The 19,636-nt window shown below is 39.1% G+C and overlaps 1 protein-coding gene across 1 annotated transcript in view; it reads left to right on the forward strand.

Annotated features, from left to right (window-relative positions):
• The window catches only part of LAMA2 (laminin subunit alpha 2), a 575,531-nt gene extending 556,328 nt beyond the window's left edge, over positions 1-19,203 (forward strand). Inside the window, exons 57-63 of the mRNA XM_087444077.1 lie at positions 8,246-8,358; positions 8,648-8,837; positions 10,736-10,891; positions 12,323-12,476; positions 15,140-15,270; positions 17,244-17,466; positions 18,829-19,203. Of these exons, the coding sequence (XP_087300203.1) occupies positions 8,246-8,358; positions 8,648-8,837; positions 10,736-10,891; positions 12,323-12,476; positions 15,140-15,270; positions 17,244-17,466; positions 18,829-18,986 (1,125 nt within the window). The 3' untranslated portion in view covers positions 18,987-19,203. The remainder of the gene's footprint in view (positions 1-8,245; positions 8,359-8,647; positions 8,838-10,735; positions 10,892-12,322; positions 12,477-15,139; positions 15,271-17,243; positions 17,467-18,828) is intronic.
• The last annotated feature ends 433 nt before the right edge of the window (positions 19,204-19,636 follow it).

A 19,636-nucleotide genomic window follows, 5' to 3' on the forward strand; every position in this document is an offset into this window, starting at 1 on the left:
TCGCTGTTTCTTATTATTTTCTTAAAATAGATTCTTAGACGGTGAATTATGAGGCCAAACGATGAATATACCTAAGGTTCTCAACACATATATCTGAATCGCTTTTTCCAAGGTTACACCAATTTATGTTCTCGTCACCAATGTATCAGAGAGGGTGGATCTCACTACTCTCTTGACAGCAAATGCGTATTTATAATCCTTGCCAATCAATGGGTGGAACACGTTGTCTTGAGTGCATATTTTGAAAACTCTTGAACGTTTTATTCTCTTCTTTAGTTTCTGTGATGGAATTGGTTGTTCCATAGAGCAGTGTGCTCCTTGCCACTAGAAATAGTTATTAAATGAGAAGCCAAATAACCATTTTTCAGGAAAACTAGTCATTCACTCCAAGCATCATTTCATCCTCTGTAAAATATGGATATTACACCTTCCTTGCCTACCACATGGGATTATTGAAAGAATCAAATGAGATAATGTACATGGAAGTTCTTTGAAAATTGGAAGAAGCATACACACATTGATACCGTGAGGAATTTCTGCATTTACTGAGTAACTAGGATGTGTGCAGTACTCTGCTGGGCATTTTATATCTGTTATTTCATATAATCACCGTAAGCTATTAATTGTCTTATTTGTGTTTGGAAGTATTATTAGCCCCATTTCACAGAAGAAATTACCTATGATTACACAACACAGCTAGCAAGTAAAGGCTAGCATCAGTCATGTGGGGATTAGTTCAAGGAGTTGATTTTCTCCCAAGACATCACTGAGATCTGCCATGTGGATTTTAGAGTGTTTCCTTAGCTCTTTTATAATGTGACCTCATGCTAGATTTGTCCCCAGCAAAGAAAAGGTTAATGATGGTCCTCTTCTCCCTCATATACTTTCATCTGTTCCCTAGACTCAAGAATGTGCTTTCAGTTGAAAAACTCAAAAACATCATGGGCTGAATAAACTTTCTTGACTTTGGATCCAAATGTGCACTTATAGAACCATTTCTATAAGAAAATAGATCCCAAGTTCTGAACAACTAACTTTATAAACTATAATTAGCAGAAATCCTAGAGATCATCTGGTCCAATTGCCACCTTAAAGCATGAATCTTTTTATATATATTTGATGTGGACTCGCAGCCTTTGCTGGAACACTTCATTGACAAGAATGTTCCAGTGTTAGGAGGAGGTAGGCGCTAGTTGTTAGAAAGCCATTGGTTATAATGAAATAAAGCTGTGTCCCTATAACCTCTATAGAATGATTGTATTTCTGTAGCCAAACACATTAAGTTTATATCTTCTCTAACATCCCTTCAAGGATCTGAAAATAGCCCAGTCTTCTCCTTTCCCAGGCTAAATATTCCATTATCTCAAGTATGCTTCATTTGACCTAATTTCTATTTCCTGTATCCCTGCTGATCAATATTCGCAAGTTTGAAACATCCCTTTTAAAATATGGCAGCTAGAATAGACCGTACTACTCTAAATGGAGTGCCCAGTTCAGGGGACAGCAGGACCCCTCCCCTCCTTTGGTCTGTCATCATATTTCTATGAACGCACCTGAGAATATTTTAAAGTTTTCTAACAGATAGATCATGCTATTGGTTCATAAGCAGGCACCATATTTAATCAACCAAAACCTTGAGGGCCTTTGTGTCACTTGAACCTCTCTTGAATCAGGTCTCTTGGCCAGTCCGTGTTGAACTGATAGAGTTTATTGGTGGAGAAGCCTGCTGGTGTCCGATGATGGCCTGTCTTTTCTAAGTGCCCACACGAACTGTGTTATAGGAAGTCTCAAGCATATCCCCCTGTAGTTTCTAAAGATCACATTTTTTCCCTTTTTCTGAAAATAAACATGCTTTCCCATCTGGGACTGTATTTCAACTCATTTTAAGTTTTCTTATAACCGTCTGTTCTAATTCCAGTTTCCATTTTCTCTCAGCAGTGTGTGTTTTAACTTTTCCAAAACCGAGCATTCCACTTGGTAGACAAGACAAGAGCAAAGGAGAAGTTGAGGAGCAGCCCTGTGGGTGGGTGTAGAAGAACTGATAGAACTTGCAGCACGGCAGGGGACGCCATTAACCTCCATCCCAACGAGATGGTCAGTGTACCTAGAAGTGTGAAAACAGGTCCACTGAGTGCAAATCTTAACATCACCTGATACTTAAAATCTTTCAAAATGGTGATGACATAGTTATGCCATTATGTTAAGTGGGAAAAACAGGACACAAAACTGTGTATACTGTATAATCACATCTAGATCAATAGATAGAAAAACACATCAGAAAAACCTTTGGAAGAAATACATCAGATGCTAACAACAGATGTATTAGGGACTAGAGATGATTTTCATCATTTAAAAAAATATTCTTAAATGTGTTTTGTTTCCATAACTTTTTTAAGAAGATAAATGGAAAGCAATGGTTTTCAACCTTTACTCCTCTGCAACGTCCACTTGTAGAACTGATTTCTCCCCCGGGGAAGAGGGACGTGGTGAGCAAGCCTCTCCCAACCCCTCCGTGTTGACAGTCACTAAGGAAATAGACTGGGCCTTTAATCCTAGAGATCGCGATATGGCCCTGCCTGCCTTTTCTGCCATTGCCCACCTACCTTGGTGAACTCTGGCAGGTTACTTGTCCTCTCTGAATGTAAGACAATCCACTGAAAAATAAGGACAATAATACCTACGTTTGAGGATGATCATGAGGGAATAAATTATGCATCATATGCAAAGCACCTAGCACAAGGCCTGGCTCTTGGTAACACCCCATCGTTCTTCTCTGGGAACTGGTTAGTTTAACCTTTCACACTTTGAGGATGCAGGCAAGTGCTAGGAAAAAGGGGGGCAAGTATTCCATTGTTAAACAATTACAAACTCCAACATATAGTTATCATCTCTCAAGTCTTCCGTCATTTTCAATTCTTGCCATTTTCCTTCCTTTTTTTATGAAAATGTAGACTTTTAAGAATTCATTTAAGAATTAAGACTTACGAGTTAATTCCTGGGGTGGGAACTGCCTATATAGGCTCCCTTCTTTGTTGTAGCACAATCGACAGGAAGGACTCCTCTTCTCAGTTCTCCATACCGTGGCCCTTCTTTGTCTTCTTTATCCCATCACACTCTTCCCCACCAGTAACATACAGCCCAAGGACAACGTTCACCATACTCCAGGGCAACTGAAGAGCATCTTGAGAAAGCCCTGCCCTGTGAAATGGATTAGTCAATCCTAATATTAATCCATGCCGGAACTTCATAGATCAGAGAGCATTTTCCACATATTATCTCGTTTGATAGTGGTAGCCTATCTTCTCTTTATACTTCTCTCTTATTCTTTAGCCCATTTAGAGCTGAATAAAACATTTCTTTCTTTCTTTTTTTTTTTTTGGTGAGGAAGATCAGCCCTGAGCTAACATCCATGCTAATCCTCCTCTTTTTGCTGAGGAAGACCGGCTCTGAGCTAACATCTGTTGCCAATCCTCCTCCTTTTTTCTTTTCCCCCAAAGCCCCAGTAGATAGTTGTATGTTATAGTTGCACATCCTTCTAGTTGATGTATGTGGGATGTGGCCTCAGCATGGCCAGAGAAGCGGTGCGTCAGTGCGCGCCCGGGATCCAAACCCGGGCCACCAGTAGTGGAGCGCACGTGCTTAACCGCTAAGCCACGGGGCTGGCCCTTAAAACATTTCTACATATTATGTTTGTGGATATTGCTCATGGAGGATGGAAGGGGGTGGGGGTAAGTAAGAGTCTGGACTTCTAATATCACAGAAATTTATCGAAATGGGACAAGTTCTCTGCAAGGATATACAGTGTTTATACCGAGTCTTTATTGCCAACATGGCCTGTGTGGATTTGTACACAACAAGCTGACTGCATTGTTTTGACTTGAGGTTTGTTAAACTCAAGTAAAGTCAAACGTAAAACCTCAGAGTTTAAGTGGTATAAGTAGCCATGAAGACTCCCTGTGCTGTTAAGGACTCTTTGGGAGTTGGAGGAGAGAAGTAAGCAGAGAGGGAAAGAACAGAGCAAGAGAATATTATTTCTCAGCAGCTGTCATGCTGCGACTTTAAAAGCTGAGTACACTCCAGGCCAAAGGATAAATCGATTGGATACCAATATGTTTTTAAAGGGAAAACACACATTTTTCCACACTGCAAGGAATCTCTATTCAGGCATTAGTGTGTAAATATTATTGTAAATGCCCGGTGCTTACCAAAAGAGCTCATGTGCAGGGAGCTACTGTAATTCCGTTTCTCAAGACACAGCTTGTGTAGGGATTCTATACTTCAGAACATTAGAGCCAGTGATGCAAAAAGTACTTCCACTTAGTATTCATGCATAAAGAGCATCACGAAGAAGCACCCCACTTCTCAGATGTGATTTTAGCCCACATTTGATAGAAAGATTATTGACTCAGGAAAGAAGAAAATGATGCAGTTTTTATGATGATTCATCACTGGGTGCTTTCAAGAACAAAGATGCCAGTTTTGATAAGTGCAATTTAAATCTCTGCTCTGCACCAATCTAAACCCAAGGAATGCTTATCCACCAGTCATATGGTATCCTGAAGCCAATAACTCATTTCCAAATGTCAGCCAACAACCAGCAGTTGGAAATGATCACCTCTTTATTCTGGTCTGAAATTAAATGAGTGACAGCTAAGGGTGAAAAAGTTCTCACTCCATTGCTGATCTACCACACTATCCACTTGCCTAAGCGTGGCTTCCTCCGGAATCTTATCCAACCACACCACTGCTGTCATCGACAGGTGCACCGCCACATTTACACTCCCCACCCACGTCCTGTCTGCCCACAACTTGTCACCTGCTGAGCAGAGACAAATAAGAAGCAAGCACGCCATGTCCTCCTCGAATATTATTTTCCCCATAGTACTTGTAGTACTTTAAAAAGTCCCCACAAGGTGGCAGGGTTGTAACATGTTGAGATTGATGAGCCTCTATTGAGACTGATTTTTAAATTATTGTTGTTTTAACACATTTCAGAGATCAGTGTTTCCAAAATAACACAGGTAAACTATCACGTCCGTAAAGATGATGCCTCCCCTCGAGCTCATATTAGCTTGGAGAAGGAAGATTCATTCTGCAACAACCATTTTTTAAAGGTTCCTTAAATTTCCTTATTAGAAGACCTTTCCTCCTACCCCTTTCTTAGCTTAGACTTCTATGGGAAGCAGGGTTGAAAATGTCCTGAATGACAAGATCATCTTATTCTTGTGCAAACCATGGGCACTTTCTGTTCCATCACATATGTTCCCCTTTCAAATGTTAGAAGGAAAAAAGACTCTGGAGGGCAGGGTGAGCAGCTCCCCCCTCTGAGGGACTGGGGGGGGCAGGAGGAACGCGCAGCAAGGTCGGCAAACGGCTGGGAACCGCACTGTCCTGCGCACGTCCCAGCCTCAGGCCTGGTCTCAAGATTCATCTGCGGAGGGAGGAGGGTGAAAGGGATAATTCGGTACATGTGTGTGGTGATGGGTTGTAATTAGTATTTTGGTGGTGAACATGATGTAATCTATGCAGAAATAGAAGTACAATGATGTACACCTGAAATTTTTACAATGTTATAAACCAATGTTACTGCAATAAACAAAAATTAAAAAAAAATAAAAAAAGATTCACCTGCGGGAAAGTGATGCAGAGCAGACGAGATCCAGTCCCATCTTCCTATGACCAAGTGAGAAGAGAGATCTGGACTTGCACCAAAGACATTACCAGAGGATAGTTGGAGGATTGTCTTCCCATTTAAATCCTAAGGTAGATGCATATAAAAACCCCCTACACTGGCCCTTCTCAGTCCTCTTCCAACTGCCAACTTTATTAAAGCAGTATCCATGACATCCATCCCATCGCAAATCAATGAGAGCAGACATCAATTTGGATGTCCTTAACGAACAATGGACTTAGCATTTATACTTTGAGGCTACCTAGCAGAGTGATCTGTTTTTTTACCCCTCTCTTCTATAACATTGGCCAATCTGAGACTGGTTTCATTAGCCACTGCTTCCGCCTTCTTCTCAAGACCCGTCTGTTGCAGAAGTTGAGCAGGGGCCCCTCCAGGAGGCGCTCTTCTTCGTGAGTCTCAAGCGGGTGTGTCATGTAATGCCTCTTAGAAGGACCCTTTCAAAGTCTCTGTCTTTTTCTGGTGAAAGGTTTTCCTAAAATAACATAAGTAGGGCCTTTGTCATCTAGAAAATCTGGTAGTATGTGACAGAGAACTATTGCTGAGCTCAGGAGCAGTGTCGGAATCGCCTGTCCAGTGTACCGGCAAGCAAGGTTATCATGGTGTTCGGGCCACGATGCCCAAGACTTATAAAGACAAAAGCTCTCCACGACGAACAGCTGCTGCCAATAAAATACCTAATCTTTACAATTGCCATCTTGATAATTAAAAAAATTACATTAGGAAAGTTATTTTATATTAACGCTTCTATGTAGTAACTAGACCAGTGACCACAGTGGTAACAAGAACATGGAAATAAGCTGCTGGTGGTTTTCTTTCAGGCTCCACATCATTGTTCCCTAATTCTTCAGCATCCATTGACCTTTTCAATCCCTAAGTCTTCAGAGCTGAGGGTTTACAGATGTTTTAGCCAAATTCTGCCCCTGATGAACTCACAGCATGTAGGATTCTCTGAGAGATATCTGAGCAGGACTGCAGGCTCCTTATGTTTGTTGCCATGGTCCTCTGTACAGGAAATATCGTAAGAGGTTGATAAATGATCCCAATTCTATTAATAGCATTATTGAAGGCTCAGACATTAAGCTAGCAAAGCCTTCCATGAGGGCTCTTTTTGCAAGTAGTGTAATAAGAAAGGTGCCGCATGTTGATTCCAGGAGAGGCTGTTCAGCTGTGTGTATAAATAGCATTTTCCTCTTCTACCCACTGGGCTTTTGCATATCTGTGTCAATTTCAGCCACAGTCTGTGCTTTGTAACTGACCATCTCCTGGGAAGTAAGAGGGAAAATACTTCCATGAAGACCAATTTTATAGCATTTCAAAACACTTAACAGCCTTTTACCTGCTGTGGCAGAGTGCTCCATCTGACTAAGCTCAAGAGAAAAGAGAGCCACGCTCTTCCTCATCAAGTAAAAGTTTCCTGTGGGCTGATGAGTCATCTTCGAGGTCCACTATTTGGGAAGAACATTCTGCATCAGAAGCCTGCCTTGGGCTGTTCGAGCACCTCTGCTGAGTCAGCGCTCACTGGGGCAGTGGCCCATCCAGGGCTGTTAGGTGCAGATCTTAAAAACAGAGGCGCTGTTGAGAGCGTGCAGGTTGTTTGTTTTCTCATGCTCTGCGTGTTCTAAAAGAGTTCCTAAGAAGCCTGTGCATTGAGTTATTTTGTGAAAATAGAGAGCAGAGAAAGAAATCGTGGCATTTGGTGATTTGAGGAGCCTTGATTATCTCTTGAGTTGAGGGTTACAGTAGACAAATATGGTCCACCTAGCCAGGACTGGCTATATCATTTGCAGGGCCCCTTCTTCAAAAATTATTAAGAATTTCAAGATGATGACAGCAGGGCATTAAACCAATGACCGCACAGGTAGCACGCCTCTGAAGCCAGCCCTGCTCTCCCTCGTAAGCACAGTAGGAAGTTGATTTTTGCACAGTGGCAGCTGAAATGGTGTATAGCACATTAAAAAATGTGCTGGGTTGCCTAGCAACTGGCTAAGGGCCTGAATGGGCTGACTTGCAGGTTTAGATACACCATCTTGAAAGTCTAAATTCATGGAAATCTTCTAGTAGACCGATAATTTTCAAGAAAAAGTAATATAGTGGGAGATAGAAATGGGAAGGTCAAGAAGGAACACATATTTCTACTCTTATAACCTGGTGGCTCGCTTGTTGTTTTCCCTGATCAATGTTCTAAAAATATAAGTCTTCATACGTGAAATAAAGGTGCAAAGGAAATTCCAGTTTTCTCAGAAATATAAACAATATTTTTCCTTAGAGGATAATGAAAACATGAATTGATCAATAAATATTTTTGAGCAGATTCATTTGGCAATTCAAGGGTGCAGCATAAGGAAACTGAGTCACATTCACAAACATTTAATGGTAAGTACCCACTACGTGTAGGATACAGAGATGAATAAGAGACAGCTTTTCTTCTTAAGGAGCTTAAATGAGATTATACGAGAACATCAAGCTAAAATAGAAGAAACCGTTAGATAGCTGCATTACATATTAAAAGAATGGAGTCCATAATCTCTTCTTTCTCTCCTTGGTGTTCTACAGGGTCCTTGTGCTGCAGACTCAGAACCAGCTCTTTTGATAGGGAGCAAGCAGTTTGGGCTTTCCAAAAACAGTCATATTGCAATTGCGTTTGATGACACTAAAGTTAAAAATCGGTATGTATTATTCCGAGATATTGGACAAGAACTAATAAATGGAAATTTTGAGTATTTGAGTTTATTCAAATTTAATCAACTACATTTATTCATGAATGAGGTGATCTTTTTTTTAAAACACTGAGTACAGTAGAGAATAGAATTATATTTGTCCGAATCTGAGGAGCCCAGTTTGGGAAATTAGCAGACCTGGAAAGTCCTCATCTCAAGAAGGTTTTCCTATCTTTTGTGAAAATACACCCATGATCAGTTGCAACTCTGCCTTAGTTTGCCTGCTTTTATTTCACAGCCTCACAATTGAGTTTGAAGTGAGAACCGAAGCTGAATCAGGCCTGCTTTTTTACATGGCTAGGATCAATCATGCTGATTTTGCCACAGTTCAGCTGAGAAATGGATTGCCCTACTTCAGTTATGACTTGGGAAGTGGTGACACTAACACCATGATCCCCAACAAAATCAATGATGGCCAGTGGCACAAGGTAATAGTCCCTGGGATGTTGGCAGTGCCCTTGAGGGGGATATTGGGTGGCGGCCATTGGCATTCCCTTGGTGCCAGAACTATTCGCCAGTGCGGACACTGACTCTAGTGCTGCTGGAATGTGGCCCAGGCTGCAAATAAAGCAAGTGCCATATACAACTGCCCAACCTTGGAAAATGTGATCAGACCTGGGTAGGTTTATATTTGATCACTGACATGCCTCATCGTGGTACTACAAGATTCCATCATTGCTAAACAGCTGTGCTTCCCAAACATCTGTCCACAAACTGGGGCCAGGCAGTAGAAGACATTTTTGGTACTCTAAGTGAGAAACGTGCGACAATGGGGCGTGTGAATCATAAAGCTCTATGTATTCAATTTAAAGGAGTAATATTTATTCTGAGATTATATTTTCCTCTCTTTTCTGAAATAATGTTTGACAAACTTAAAAGCTGGCAAGACTAAAATGGGCCCTTAGACTTACTCCCCCCATTCCACTCCATACTGGTCTGTGAAAACTGAGAGTCTGGAATCTGCTATGTCATGTTTAAAGGGCTCTAGGGTGTCATTTCCACCAACAGTCATTTGGAGCAACTTTTAAACGTTGGCCTTACACCCAGAAACTGGTACTATTATGGGCACAGGAGGCTCATTTGCCAACTTACTGTCCTCTTTGGCATGACTGCAAATAGATAATATACTGCCTGATTAAAATGAAAATGCGGAATTTGTTTCTGCACCTGTGATAGCCTATTAAGTAAAGCTTCCCTAGGTAGACTAATAAAATGTATAATTTTTAGAGTACGTATTATTGGATGTTAGATTTTATGTATTAACATACTTTGACTTGTCATATCATATAGAAAGCCAAAGAACCTGAAAAATTATAACAAAAATGCGAAGTCAACTAATGTGTTATCTTGGAAATAAGAAACGGAATCTTCACATTTGCTTGGGAGCTTATGAGTAGCAAATACTGATCTTTATGAAGGAGCTCTCATTAAGGTTTATTCTCATCTCTGGCTAACAGAACAATAAATATGACACTTAAGAAAAAGACATATTGTTGGGCCACAATGAGTCTGGGATTAAGAAGGAAAGTTTAAATACTATAAGAGCCAAATTAAGGAGGGATTTTACTTTTGAAGGTGTTTAAAAATTACTTCCCAAACCAGAATAGATAAGTGTAAAATGAGGTCTTAAATTATTCTAATCCTCATGTAGATTGATTTTTAAACTATTATTGTACTCCAGCATTTCACAGGGTTACTCTCCTTTTCCTAAATTCAGACTCAAGATTTTTACGCTCAAGCCCATCTTCACACCCCTTATTTCACTCTATCCTAGAAGATAATTCACTCTACTGCTGTGATTTCAGCATCAGTCAGCTCTCCATCTTCCTCCCTGACTTTGTGGTAATCAGCTGCTACAGAAATGACGGTGCAGCCTGGATGCACTGCCCTTCCTGATGTAGCATATCTGAAATTGTGTTGGGGAGCCCAGGCTTTGCTCAATCAAACTAATGCACTTTTAAAACCAGACATGAATTTTGCAGCCCACTTAATTCACGACCGTGCTCTCAGTCTGCCAGGTTCCTTACAACATGCCTACCTCTTGATACATATGCTCACTTGGCAATCTATAGAAGAGTCTTCAATCTAAACCTCATCCAGGAAGATTTTGTACTCTTTTGGAGATGGTAGTAATGGAAAAGACAGAATTTGAGCTACTCTGTAAAATAGGTTTAATTTCACTTATATTATGTACTTGGCACATTCTAGGCACTCAGTAAGTTATTTCCCTTTTCCTAAGGAGTATCCTAAAACTTTTTATGTCTTATACTCTGCATATTTGAAATTTATCCGTAATTGGCATTAATGGCTCCTCTTCTTTTTGTAGATTAAGATTATGCGAGTTAAGCAAGAAGGAATTCTTTATGTCGATGATGCCTCCAACAGAACCATCAGTCCCAAGAAAGCTGATATCCTGGATGTTGTGGGAATGCTGTATGTTGGTGGGCTGCCCATCAACTACACTACCCGAAGAATTGGTCCAGTAAGTGTCTAATGTGTTTCTTTATGGCCTAAATCACTGCCTGAGTCATGTATGTATTTTGAATTATTAGGTCATATGGCCCATGACCACTTATACTTGAAAAGGAAATCATCTTTTATGAGAAAGGACAGGTTTTCTAGACCGATTTGACTATGAGAAGCAATATCATAGAACAGAGCATGGACCATGGAGCCAGACTCCCTCAGTTTGAATACCTGCTTAACTATGACTAGCTGCATGATCTTAAGCAAATTATTGAATCTTTCTTTCACAAAGTTTCCTCTTTTGTAAAATAGGATAATAATACCAAACGAACAAGGTTGCTGTAAAGATTAAATGAGGTAATATATATAACTCGCTTGGAAGAGTATCAAGCATGTAGAAAGCACTGGACAACAGGGAAGATGGTGATGGTGCTGATGGTATTGTTTCAGGACTAGAGATTTAGAAAATATTGAGAGATGCAGTATTTAGAGTACAGTTATCCAATATTGGATTCAAAATTTAAAGTCTTTGTAATTTTGTAAGTCAATATTCACAAAATAATTTTTTTGTCAGACTGTGTGTCTTGGTTTGCTTTGGAAATTATATTTTGAGAAGCACAGGGGATTAGTCTTTTTAGAGAACATACCGCATACAAATATGATACACTTCTAACTCCAGTTAGAACACGTGGTAATGTGGAGTGGTTCTTCATCAAAGACAATTGTCCGTTGTAGTCGTAGTTCTCAGCATTTGGCTCCTCTGTGGATGGTGGTTAGTATGACTTTCCCTTCATAGCTATTGGATATGCTACCCAGGCCTATCACAATGAAAGTCTCTGAAGGGAGAGTGGCAGGAGTGATTAACATGCATCTCTAAAACCAGATGAAAGATACTGGACCAGAATACGATCGATTGATTTCCAATGCCCCTAAACTCCGAATGTGTCATGCAAACTTTCAAGTTTCACGTGCATGTGTGTTTTCTCAGGAAAGGGCCCACTGCTTTCGTTAGATTTTCATAAGCAAGAAGCATTGAACCAAACCTAATTATCTTTTCAAATAGAATTTGAACATAGATTATGACAAAATGTATATATAGTAAGGTTTATAAATTATTAATAGAAACATAAGAAACTAATTAAAAGTTATGATACCTATATGGGGCCCATAGCTCTGTCAAACCAGTGTTCCCATTAGAGACATAGTGTGCAGTATTTAGAATATCGGAAAGATCATATTCCGTTCTAGATACATCCTAGATGAGAAGCATAACACAGGATTCTCTGCACCCAGGCCATGATGCTTGTGTGCAGATCCAGGCAGCTTTGAGGAATGCCATAAGACAATTGACCAATGATTACACACATAGAACACCCAACAAATGATTGCATTCCACATATAGGCAAAGTTCTGCTAAGACCTTGTATCTTCTGACCTGGATATTTAGGTGACCTACAGCATTGATGGCTGCATCAGGAATTTCCAGATGGCAGAGGCCCCTGCTGATCTTGAACAGCCAACCTCCAGCTTCCAGGTTGGGACATGTTTCGCAAATGCTCAGAAAGGAACATATTTTGATGGAACAGGTTTTGCCAAAGCAGGTGAGGCTCTTCCATTTCCTTCTTGCTGAATATTAACTAGGTACAAATATTAACTTCTATCCTGTCTGGAAAAATAAAAGTCCCTGGGGTCCTAAACTCGTATTCTTTATTTCAACCAGAAGTAAAAATATATAGGAGTAGTAAAAAAATGCCTCTTAAATTAGTGTATCTGATTCTGATAAGAACTAATAGAAGAAATAAAGTAAAAGCCTATTTGGAGAGTTTATCCCATCTCCTTTCCTGGAGATTAATAACACAAAATAATGTAATTCTGGGGCCAGCGCAGTGGCATAGTGGTTGGGTTCACATGCTCCCACTTTGGCGGCCCAGGGTTTGCTGGTTCAGATCCCAGGGGAGGACCTACACACTGCTCATCAAGCCATGCTGTGGTGGCAACCCACATACAAAATAGAGGAAGATTGGCACAGATGTTAGTTCAGGGCCAATCTTCCTCACCAAAAAAGTAAAAATAAAAAATAAATGTAATTCTTCAAGAAGGTTCATGTATTTATACTATGTGATTTGTCTACTTTCCAGGTTTCTCTGTATTTGTTTCTGGAGATGAGATACCATTTTCTTTCTTCCTCTTCAGTTCTCTGCAAGGTTCCATCTCATGATCTCCCCTCACACACACACAATGCATACATACTAGTGCCTGTTTCTTGTCGATGGTGATGACGACTGGCACCTTTCCCTGTCTTTCTTTAAGTGGTCCCCCTTTCTAGAACATTTCCAGTGCAGGTCTGGATCATTGATAGTGCCTGTGCAATTTGGAAAGAAAAATGTGAAATAACCTCTACATAATACCAAAAAAAATGTCTGATATTAACATACTTTAAGATAGACACTTAAGTCCTATGATTACCATAGACACATTCATTTGTCCATTAGAAATAATTAATGAGCACATAATATGTAGAATTTATCATGGGAAACAGAAGGAAGTAAGATGCCATTTCTTCTTCTAAGAATATACTATCAATGGTAAGACTCTGTGTGCTCAGAAATCACAAGAAGGCAAATATAAATGATTAAAAACTGTAAAAGACATAAAAGCAAGGTTCTTTGGATATTTAGAAGAAAGATTAATTTTGGTTGGGGAAATCAGGAAAGGTTTTATGGAGGAATTGACATTTGAGCTAGAATTTAAAAGATGAGTTGAACACCCACGTGCCTAAGTTGTCAGAGAGAAAAGAGCAGGACCTTCCGACAGAGTATAGATGGGAAACTTCAACTGTGCAGAAGCAGAAAATAGGAAAATACGGGATATGTTTGAAACATTGGGGGTTATGATGAACTCAAATTCCACATGCTATGAAAGTCCAAAGCCCTTCCCAAGATTTCTGCAAATTCACCAATGGTTAGCACTCTCTTGGTCAAATTTGATGGCAAGCTTCAGCTTCTGCAGTTGATAGATTGACTTGCCATCCTGTCTGAGCTCTTTTGGTTCCAGATTAAACTAGACGAGAAAATTAGCCCCTTCCCCAATTTCCAACAACTCCTGCCATCTCCACACACAGTGTAATACAATCTATGTAAGACTTGGGTGGTCAGAGGAGGTTACGTCACTGGAAAACATACAACTTCAATTTAAACCTTTGACATCCTTATCCTTAAAAGCTTTCCAGCCCCCTAATCACTGGGATTTTAATGGCCTCCGTACTCCCTCTGTCTTCAGCTGAATTGCCTCAAGTCATTCGTCTCTTCTTACTTCTACCTCTCAGGAGCAGAAACAAGGTCTTTCTATATTGTCTTGCAGAACAACTTAGCTTCTTCTATCCTTTACTCTTAAAATCTGCTCATCCAAACCAATCAAGGTTCGCAGTAGGTAAAAAGTCTTTCACACAGCAGGTGTGACCCTTCATTGAAGATAGTTGTAGTTACACATAGCATTTGTTTCTTGCCTAATAAATAGAAGACATGGAGAAAATTTCCATGAGTTTCCTAACATTCCATGCAATTGATGTGGTCTAGCCTGATCTTAATGAGTCACTTTGTTTCTAAGAGGCATGTCTTAAATACTTGCTAAAGATTAAATAAACCAATGAATCAAATATGGAAAATTATAGAGAAAAGACGTAACTGGATGAACTAGAAAAGTCTATTTATGTCCCAGAATCTTCTTCGAAATTGTACTTGCAATTCCTTTCTTTATTAATAAAATGTTTGTGGATTTTTGAGCCCTTTCAGATCATTGTGGCACCATTTAGAGTCACCCAGTATAATTTTACTGAATCATCGTTGAAATACTTGACTTAATCCAACAGTAAGACTTCTAACATAATCATTCCTGGCTGTGAGATTCTTTGAGTCAATCTCAGCACATGTTCATTCATTCATTTATTCAACAACTATATATTAAATTTCCACTATGTGCCAGATACTTAGGTAGGCACAGGGGTAAAATAGTAAGCAATATAGACAAAGTCATTACCCTCACAGAACTTACATTCTAAGAGGGAAGGCAGCCAAGAAAATAAGCAATAACTATGAACTGTGTTATGATACAATGGTGGAAGTATAGGCCACATGAGAGTCTGGAACTTATTATAATTGGCTATCATCTCAGTTGAAATCTAGTAAAACCATTGCATTGTACAAATTTGAATTAACCCTACCTAAACTCTAATCCACAATTTAAAAAAAAAATCTTCATTTTACAGTTGGTGGGTTCAAAGTGGGACTGGACCTTCTTGTAGAATTTGAATTCCGCACAACTAGAACCACTGGAGTCCTTCTGGGAATCAGCAGCCAAAAAATGGATGGAATGGGAATTGAAATGATTGATGAAAAGGTGAGTGTCAGCTGTGTAAACATTCCTGATCTCTTCATGATATTGCTGTTCATATGGAGAAACTCTATTTTGAAGCCTTGCTGTGTTCTTTGTTGAGAGAAAGCTAGATTATATCTTTTCATCCTTCTGGATTATCTCAATTTATGTGTGTTTTCAACACACTTATTCTGTAGACCAACGTGAACCTTAAATGTGCTAATGCTACAGTAAGCCAATTGTGTTCACTAATAATGGACCAAACAATTTTAGATATCAAGCTCTTACTGTGTTGCTAAAAGTACACTGTTATTGTTCTCTTTATGAATACATAGTCTATGAAACTCTTGATTCCAGTGGGAAAAAAAGGAGAGGTTTTGGATTGTCTAAAATCAGTTTCTGCCTCTTATAACAGTAGGCATTTCTCAAAAGTCAAGGTGGCTAGCTGACATATTGATTTCTCAATTTTTATTTAAAAGCATCCAGATGCCATTTCAAAAAAGAGCAAAGTTATAATAAATTTATATAAGTATAATATAAAGTATTTTGTCAATTTGCTCACAATAGATAATCTAATAGGTCACACCTCTTTAGTCCCTGCCTGCCTATGAACAGCAGTGGAATGACCTGTTTGTGTATCTTTTGTACTATAGGGAGCGGGTAAAAAGAGGAAGGCAAAGCAAGAAATTTCACAAGTTTTCTATTTGGCTATTAACTAGGAATCATACTTGAACTCTGTTCCTATTTCCACTCGTAGGGTATTGTTGCCTCCCAAAAAGAAACAGCACATAGTGACCTAAAATATACTTTCCTTTGCCTCCTCCCTCCCTCCTCTCAGTCTTCAAACCATGTCAAAGACAATAAAGCAAAAACATCCAGGAGCCCAGAGGCAAAAAGGGGGAACAAATAAGCAACCTTAATAGTTTTGCCAGATTTTCAAAACACTCTTTCAGACGTCTTGTTTGAGTAAGCTTCATTTCATCAGCTGCTTATAACCGTGGTTACTATCAACTTGTCTGTGTATCAAGTTCTGTTACAATGCATGTGGATTTCTCACCAAGCTCTTTTTATATGCAAAATCCTGTTATCACAAACTCCACCCAATATAGTAAAATCTTAATATTTGCATCGCTGTATAGTTTGCAGACTTTTCACCTATTTACTTGGGCTTTTACTCTTCTTTTTAAAACCCCTATTTCTTTTCTTTTACCTTGTCAAATGTGTTGCCAGATTGACTGTTTTTAATGTTTCAATATGTTTCTTTTCTTCATCAGCTTCAAAAGAATTCTGTCATCTCAAATTTCAGAGTCTGGTCCATGTTACTAAAAACAGATTTTTCTCATTTAGACAAGAACTTCCAATCTAAGTTCTTCACTGTTAAGAATTTAACTGGCCTTCTGGCTCAAAGTCTTTGGCACCTGTGACATGAAACTTGCCCAAAAAATGTAATTTATGTAACTCTTAATCCTGTATATAAAATGGAATCCATGAAGGAAAAAAACACATACAATTAAAACATCAAAAGCTTAAATTAAAAAAATCAATAATCATTGAAAATGAATTTGTAAACCAAATTAATGAATCACTCTAAACAACATCTTTTAAGAAAATTTTGTAAGGTTCACTAAGAACTCGCGCACTCTAAAAAGATCTATGGTAGAATTTTTCCCTGCGTATCTAGGTCCTTTTTGTGTCAGCTGGCCTCAAATTGTATTTCACATTTGCTGAAAGCAGAATTATTACAAGCCTCACACATTTTGCCTATTATCCCAACAATGCCCAAAAGCAAAGAACATAATTTGTGACTCCTGGTCGTTAAATTTGTATTTTAATTTCTGTCAAGCTTTTTAAAAAAAATTTAATATGCCTCAGTTATGTTCATTTTAAACTATTTCAGCTGATGTCTTTTCTAGAGACTTGAAAATTTGTACTGTGTGAACCATCATGATCCCCTTCTACTGCGACCATCTGTGACTGTTCAGTTTCCTACTTTCTAGCTTATGTTTCATGTGGACAATGGCGCCGGTCGATTCACTGCTGTCTATGACGCTGGGATCCCAGGGCATTTGTGTGATGGACAATGGCATAAAGTCATGGCCAACAAGATCAAACACCGCATTGAGCTGACGGTAGATGGGAACCAGGTGGAAGCCCAGAGCCCAAACCAAGCATCTACATCAGCTGATACAAATGACCCTGTGTTCGTGGGAGGGTTCCCAGGTATGTGTTGGCTACCCCAGCAAGAATTTCTTTGCTCTATTATGTTAGTGGTTTTAGAACATATTTATATTTCTATGCCCCAGAATGTGTGCTTAAGTGTACTTGCTTCCTAGCTTTAGAATCTGCTCCCATAAATAACACCCTACCTGACATTTCCAGTGTGTAAAATGAGCATATTACCTATATAAACCACATGGGACTGCATTTTTCATGATAGCCCCCAAAGTTTCATTTCTGGGGAGATGGAGGCTAGAGGAAATGAATTTGGCTTATAAAGGATACAAAGCATTTAACAGCAAGCGAGGCCAGAGTTGGTGTTCTCTCTGATTTTTTTTTTAAATTAATATGCCAGAAGAATCATAAAATGTTATAGAACTTATTTCCTCAAGTTCTGGAAATCATTGGGTTAAATGTAGCTAATTTCCCCCTTTGGTTATTATAGAGTTTATATTTATATTACAAAGAAACCCAAGCAATAAATTTGCACTCAAAATCCTTCTCCAGCACATTAAATATAGCATGTGAACCACAGAGAGTTACCTAAAGTGCCCATAAACAAGAGTGCCCAACTTGATGAGAAATAAGCCAAGTGCCTCTTAATAAATACTGTAATAACACAGACTCCTGGAATGGTCTTTCAGTATTTTGGCAAGAGAAACCTTTGTCCCCATTTATATAGAGCTCCTCTGCTTAACAAAACAAGCAAAATGTACATTCAGTAGTGGTTGATGGAGGAAAAGATAGAGGAGTAATGGGGACCAATTCAGAGCTCCTCTTTCCAAAGTTGCTTCTGGGTTTTTGAAAAGACCTACTTCTGCTTCAATCAGGATAAACCCCGAGATACTATGAAGGAGATAAGGTACTTCTCCGTTCACAGTCTGTGAAATGGGATCCCAGTTAGCACCCAGGAGTCCTGCTGAAAGAAAGGAGTCTCTTCTTAATAAGAGAAAGACTTTGTGTGAGTTTTCAACCAACTTAACCTTATGGGATTTATTTTTACAATATAAGAAAGTAATAAGGTCCCCATTAAAAGCCCTTGTCCTAATTCAGTACTTAACGTATTTGCTCAATTGCTTTGTTTCATTAAAAAAAATCAATGTCACAACTGTAAACTTGTTCATTCCAAAGTTCTTTGTTTGGTGTCTTAAAATGAATAATTCTGGATTCTCCATATTTCATAATATATAACTATGAAAAAGTTGATATTTCTCTACAAGTTTAACGGTGGATGAAGCTAAGAAGAAAATCACTAACTTGTCCTAAGACAGCCTTCCAACTGAATCTCATGCTAACAGCTGACTTTAAAACATGCTGTTCTTACAGCAGCTGAATTTCAAAACTGGGCTCTCTGCTGTTTTTCAGACGGCCTCAACCAGTTTGGCCTGACAACCAGCGTTCGGTTCCGAGGTTGCATCCGATCTCTGAGGCTCACCAAAGGCACGGGCAAGCCACTGGAGGTTCATTTTGCCAAGGCCCTGGAACTAAGGGGCGTTCAACCTGTATCGTGCCCAGCCAACTAACAAAAACAAGTGTAACCCCAAGTTCAAAACAAGTATATCAAGTAAAACAAATATATTTTACCTATGTATGTTATTAAAACTAATTTGTGCATGTATATTGAATTCTGTCTGTATTCGGATGGTGCTGATTCAGATCCCAGGCTGAATTTTAATTCAAGTTCTTTCTCAAGTCCATGAATATTAAACCAATTATTTCATTCTAAACAATTGCTTGTTTTGTGTGATTTTAAGGATAAAAGGCAACTGACCATAAGTTGTTGAATTTGCAACATGCCCTGGAATCATCTCAAGAAGAGCTCAGATGTGTAATTTGTGAAGGCAACTTTTTTTTTACTAACTCCTATTAATACTTTTATCATCCTTTTCCATGTACGCCAGCTTTGGCTTTCTGTCCAGGCCATTGAAAACAACAGTGGATTTGGCATGTGTGACTGGAGGAAACAGCTCCCTTACTCCCTATGTTTGGGAAAGCATTAGCAAATCATTTCCCTGATCCAAGTTCATTATCAGAGAGTTTAACTAGCCATGTGAGTGAAGACCTTTTGATGCTGAAGATAGAGAGTATAGATCAGATTCAGGCCAGAGAGCTTAATTGCTTGATTTTCTTGTTTGATAATGATTTATAGGCTTTGGGGAAACACCAGAACCAA

Source organism: Ceratotherium simum, chromosome 19 (genome assembly GCF_057802395.1).
Source record: "Ceratotherium simum simum isolate JZ-2026a chromosome 19, ASM5780239v1, whole genome shotgun sequence".
Taxonomy (NCBI): domain Eukaryota; kingdom Metazoa; phylum Chordata; class Mammalia; order Perissodactyla; family Rhinocerotidae; genus Ceratotherium; species Ceratotherium simum.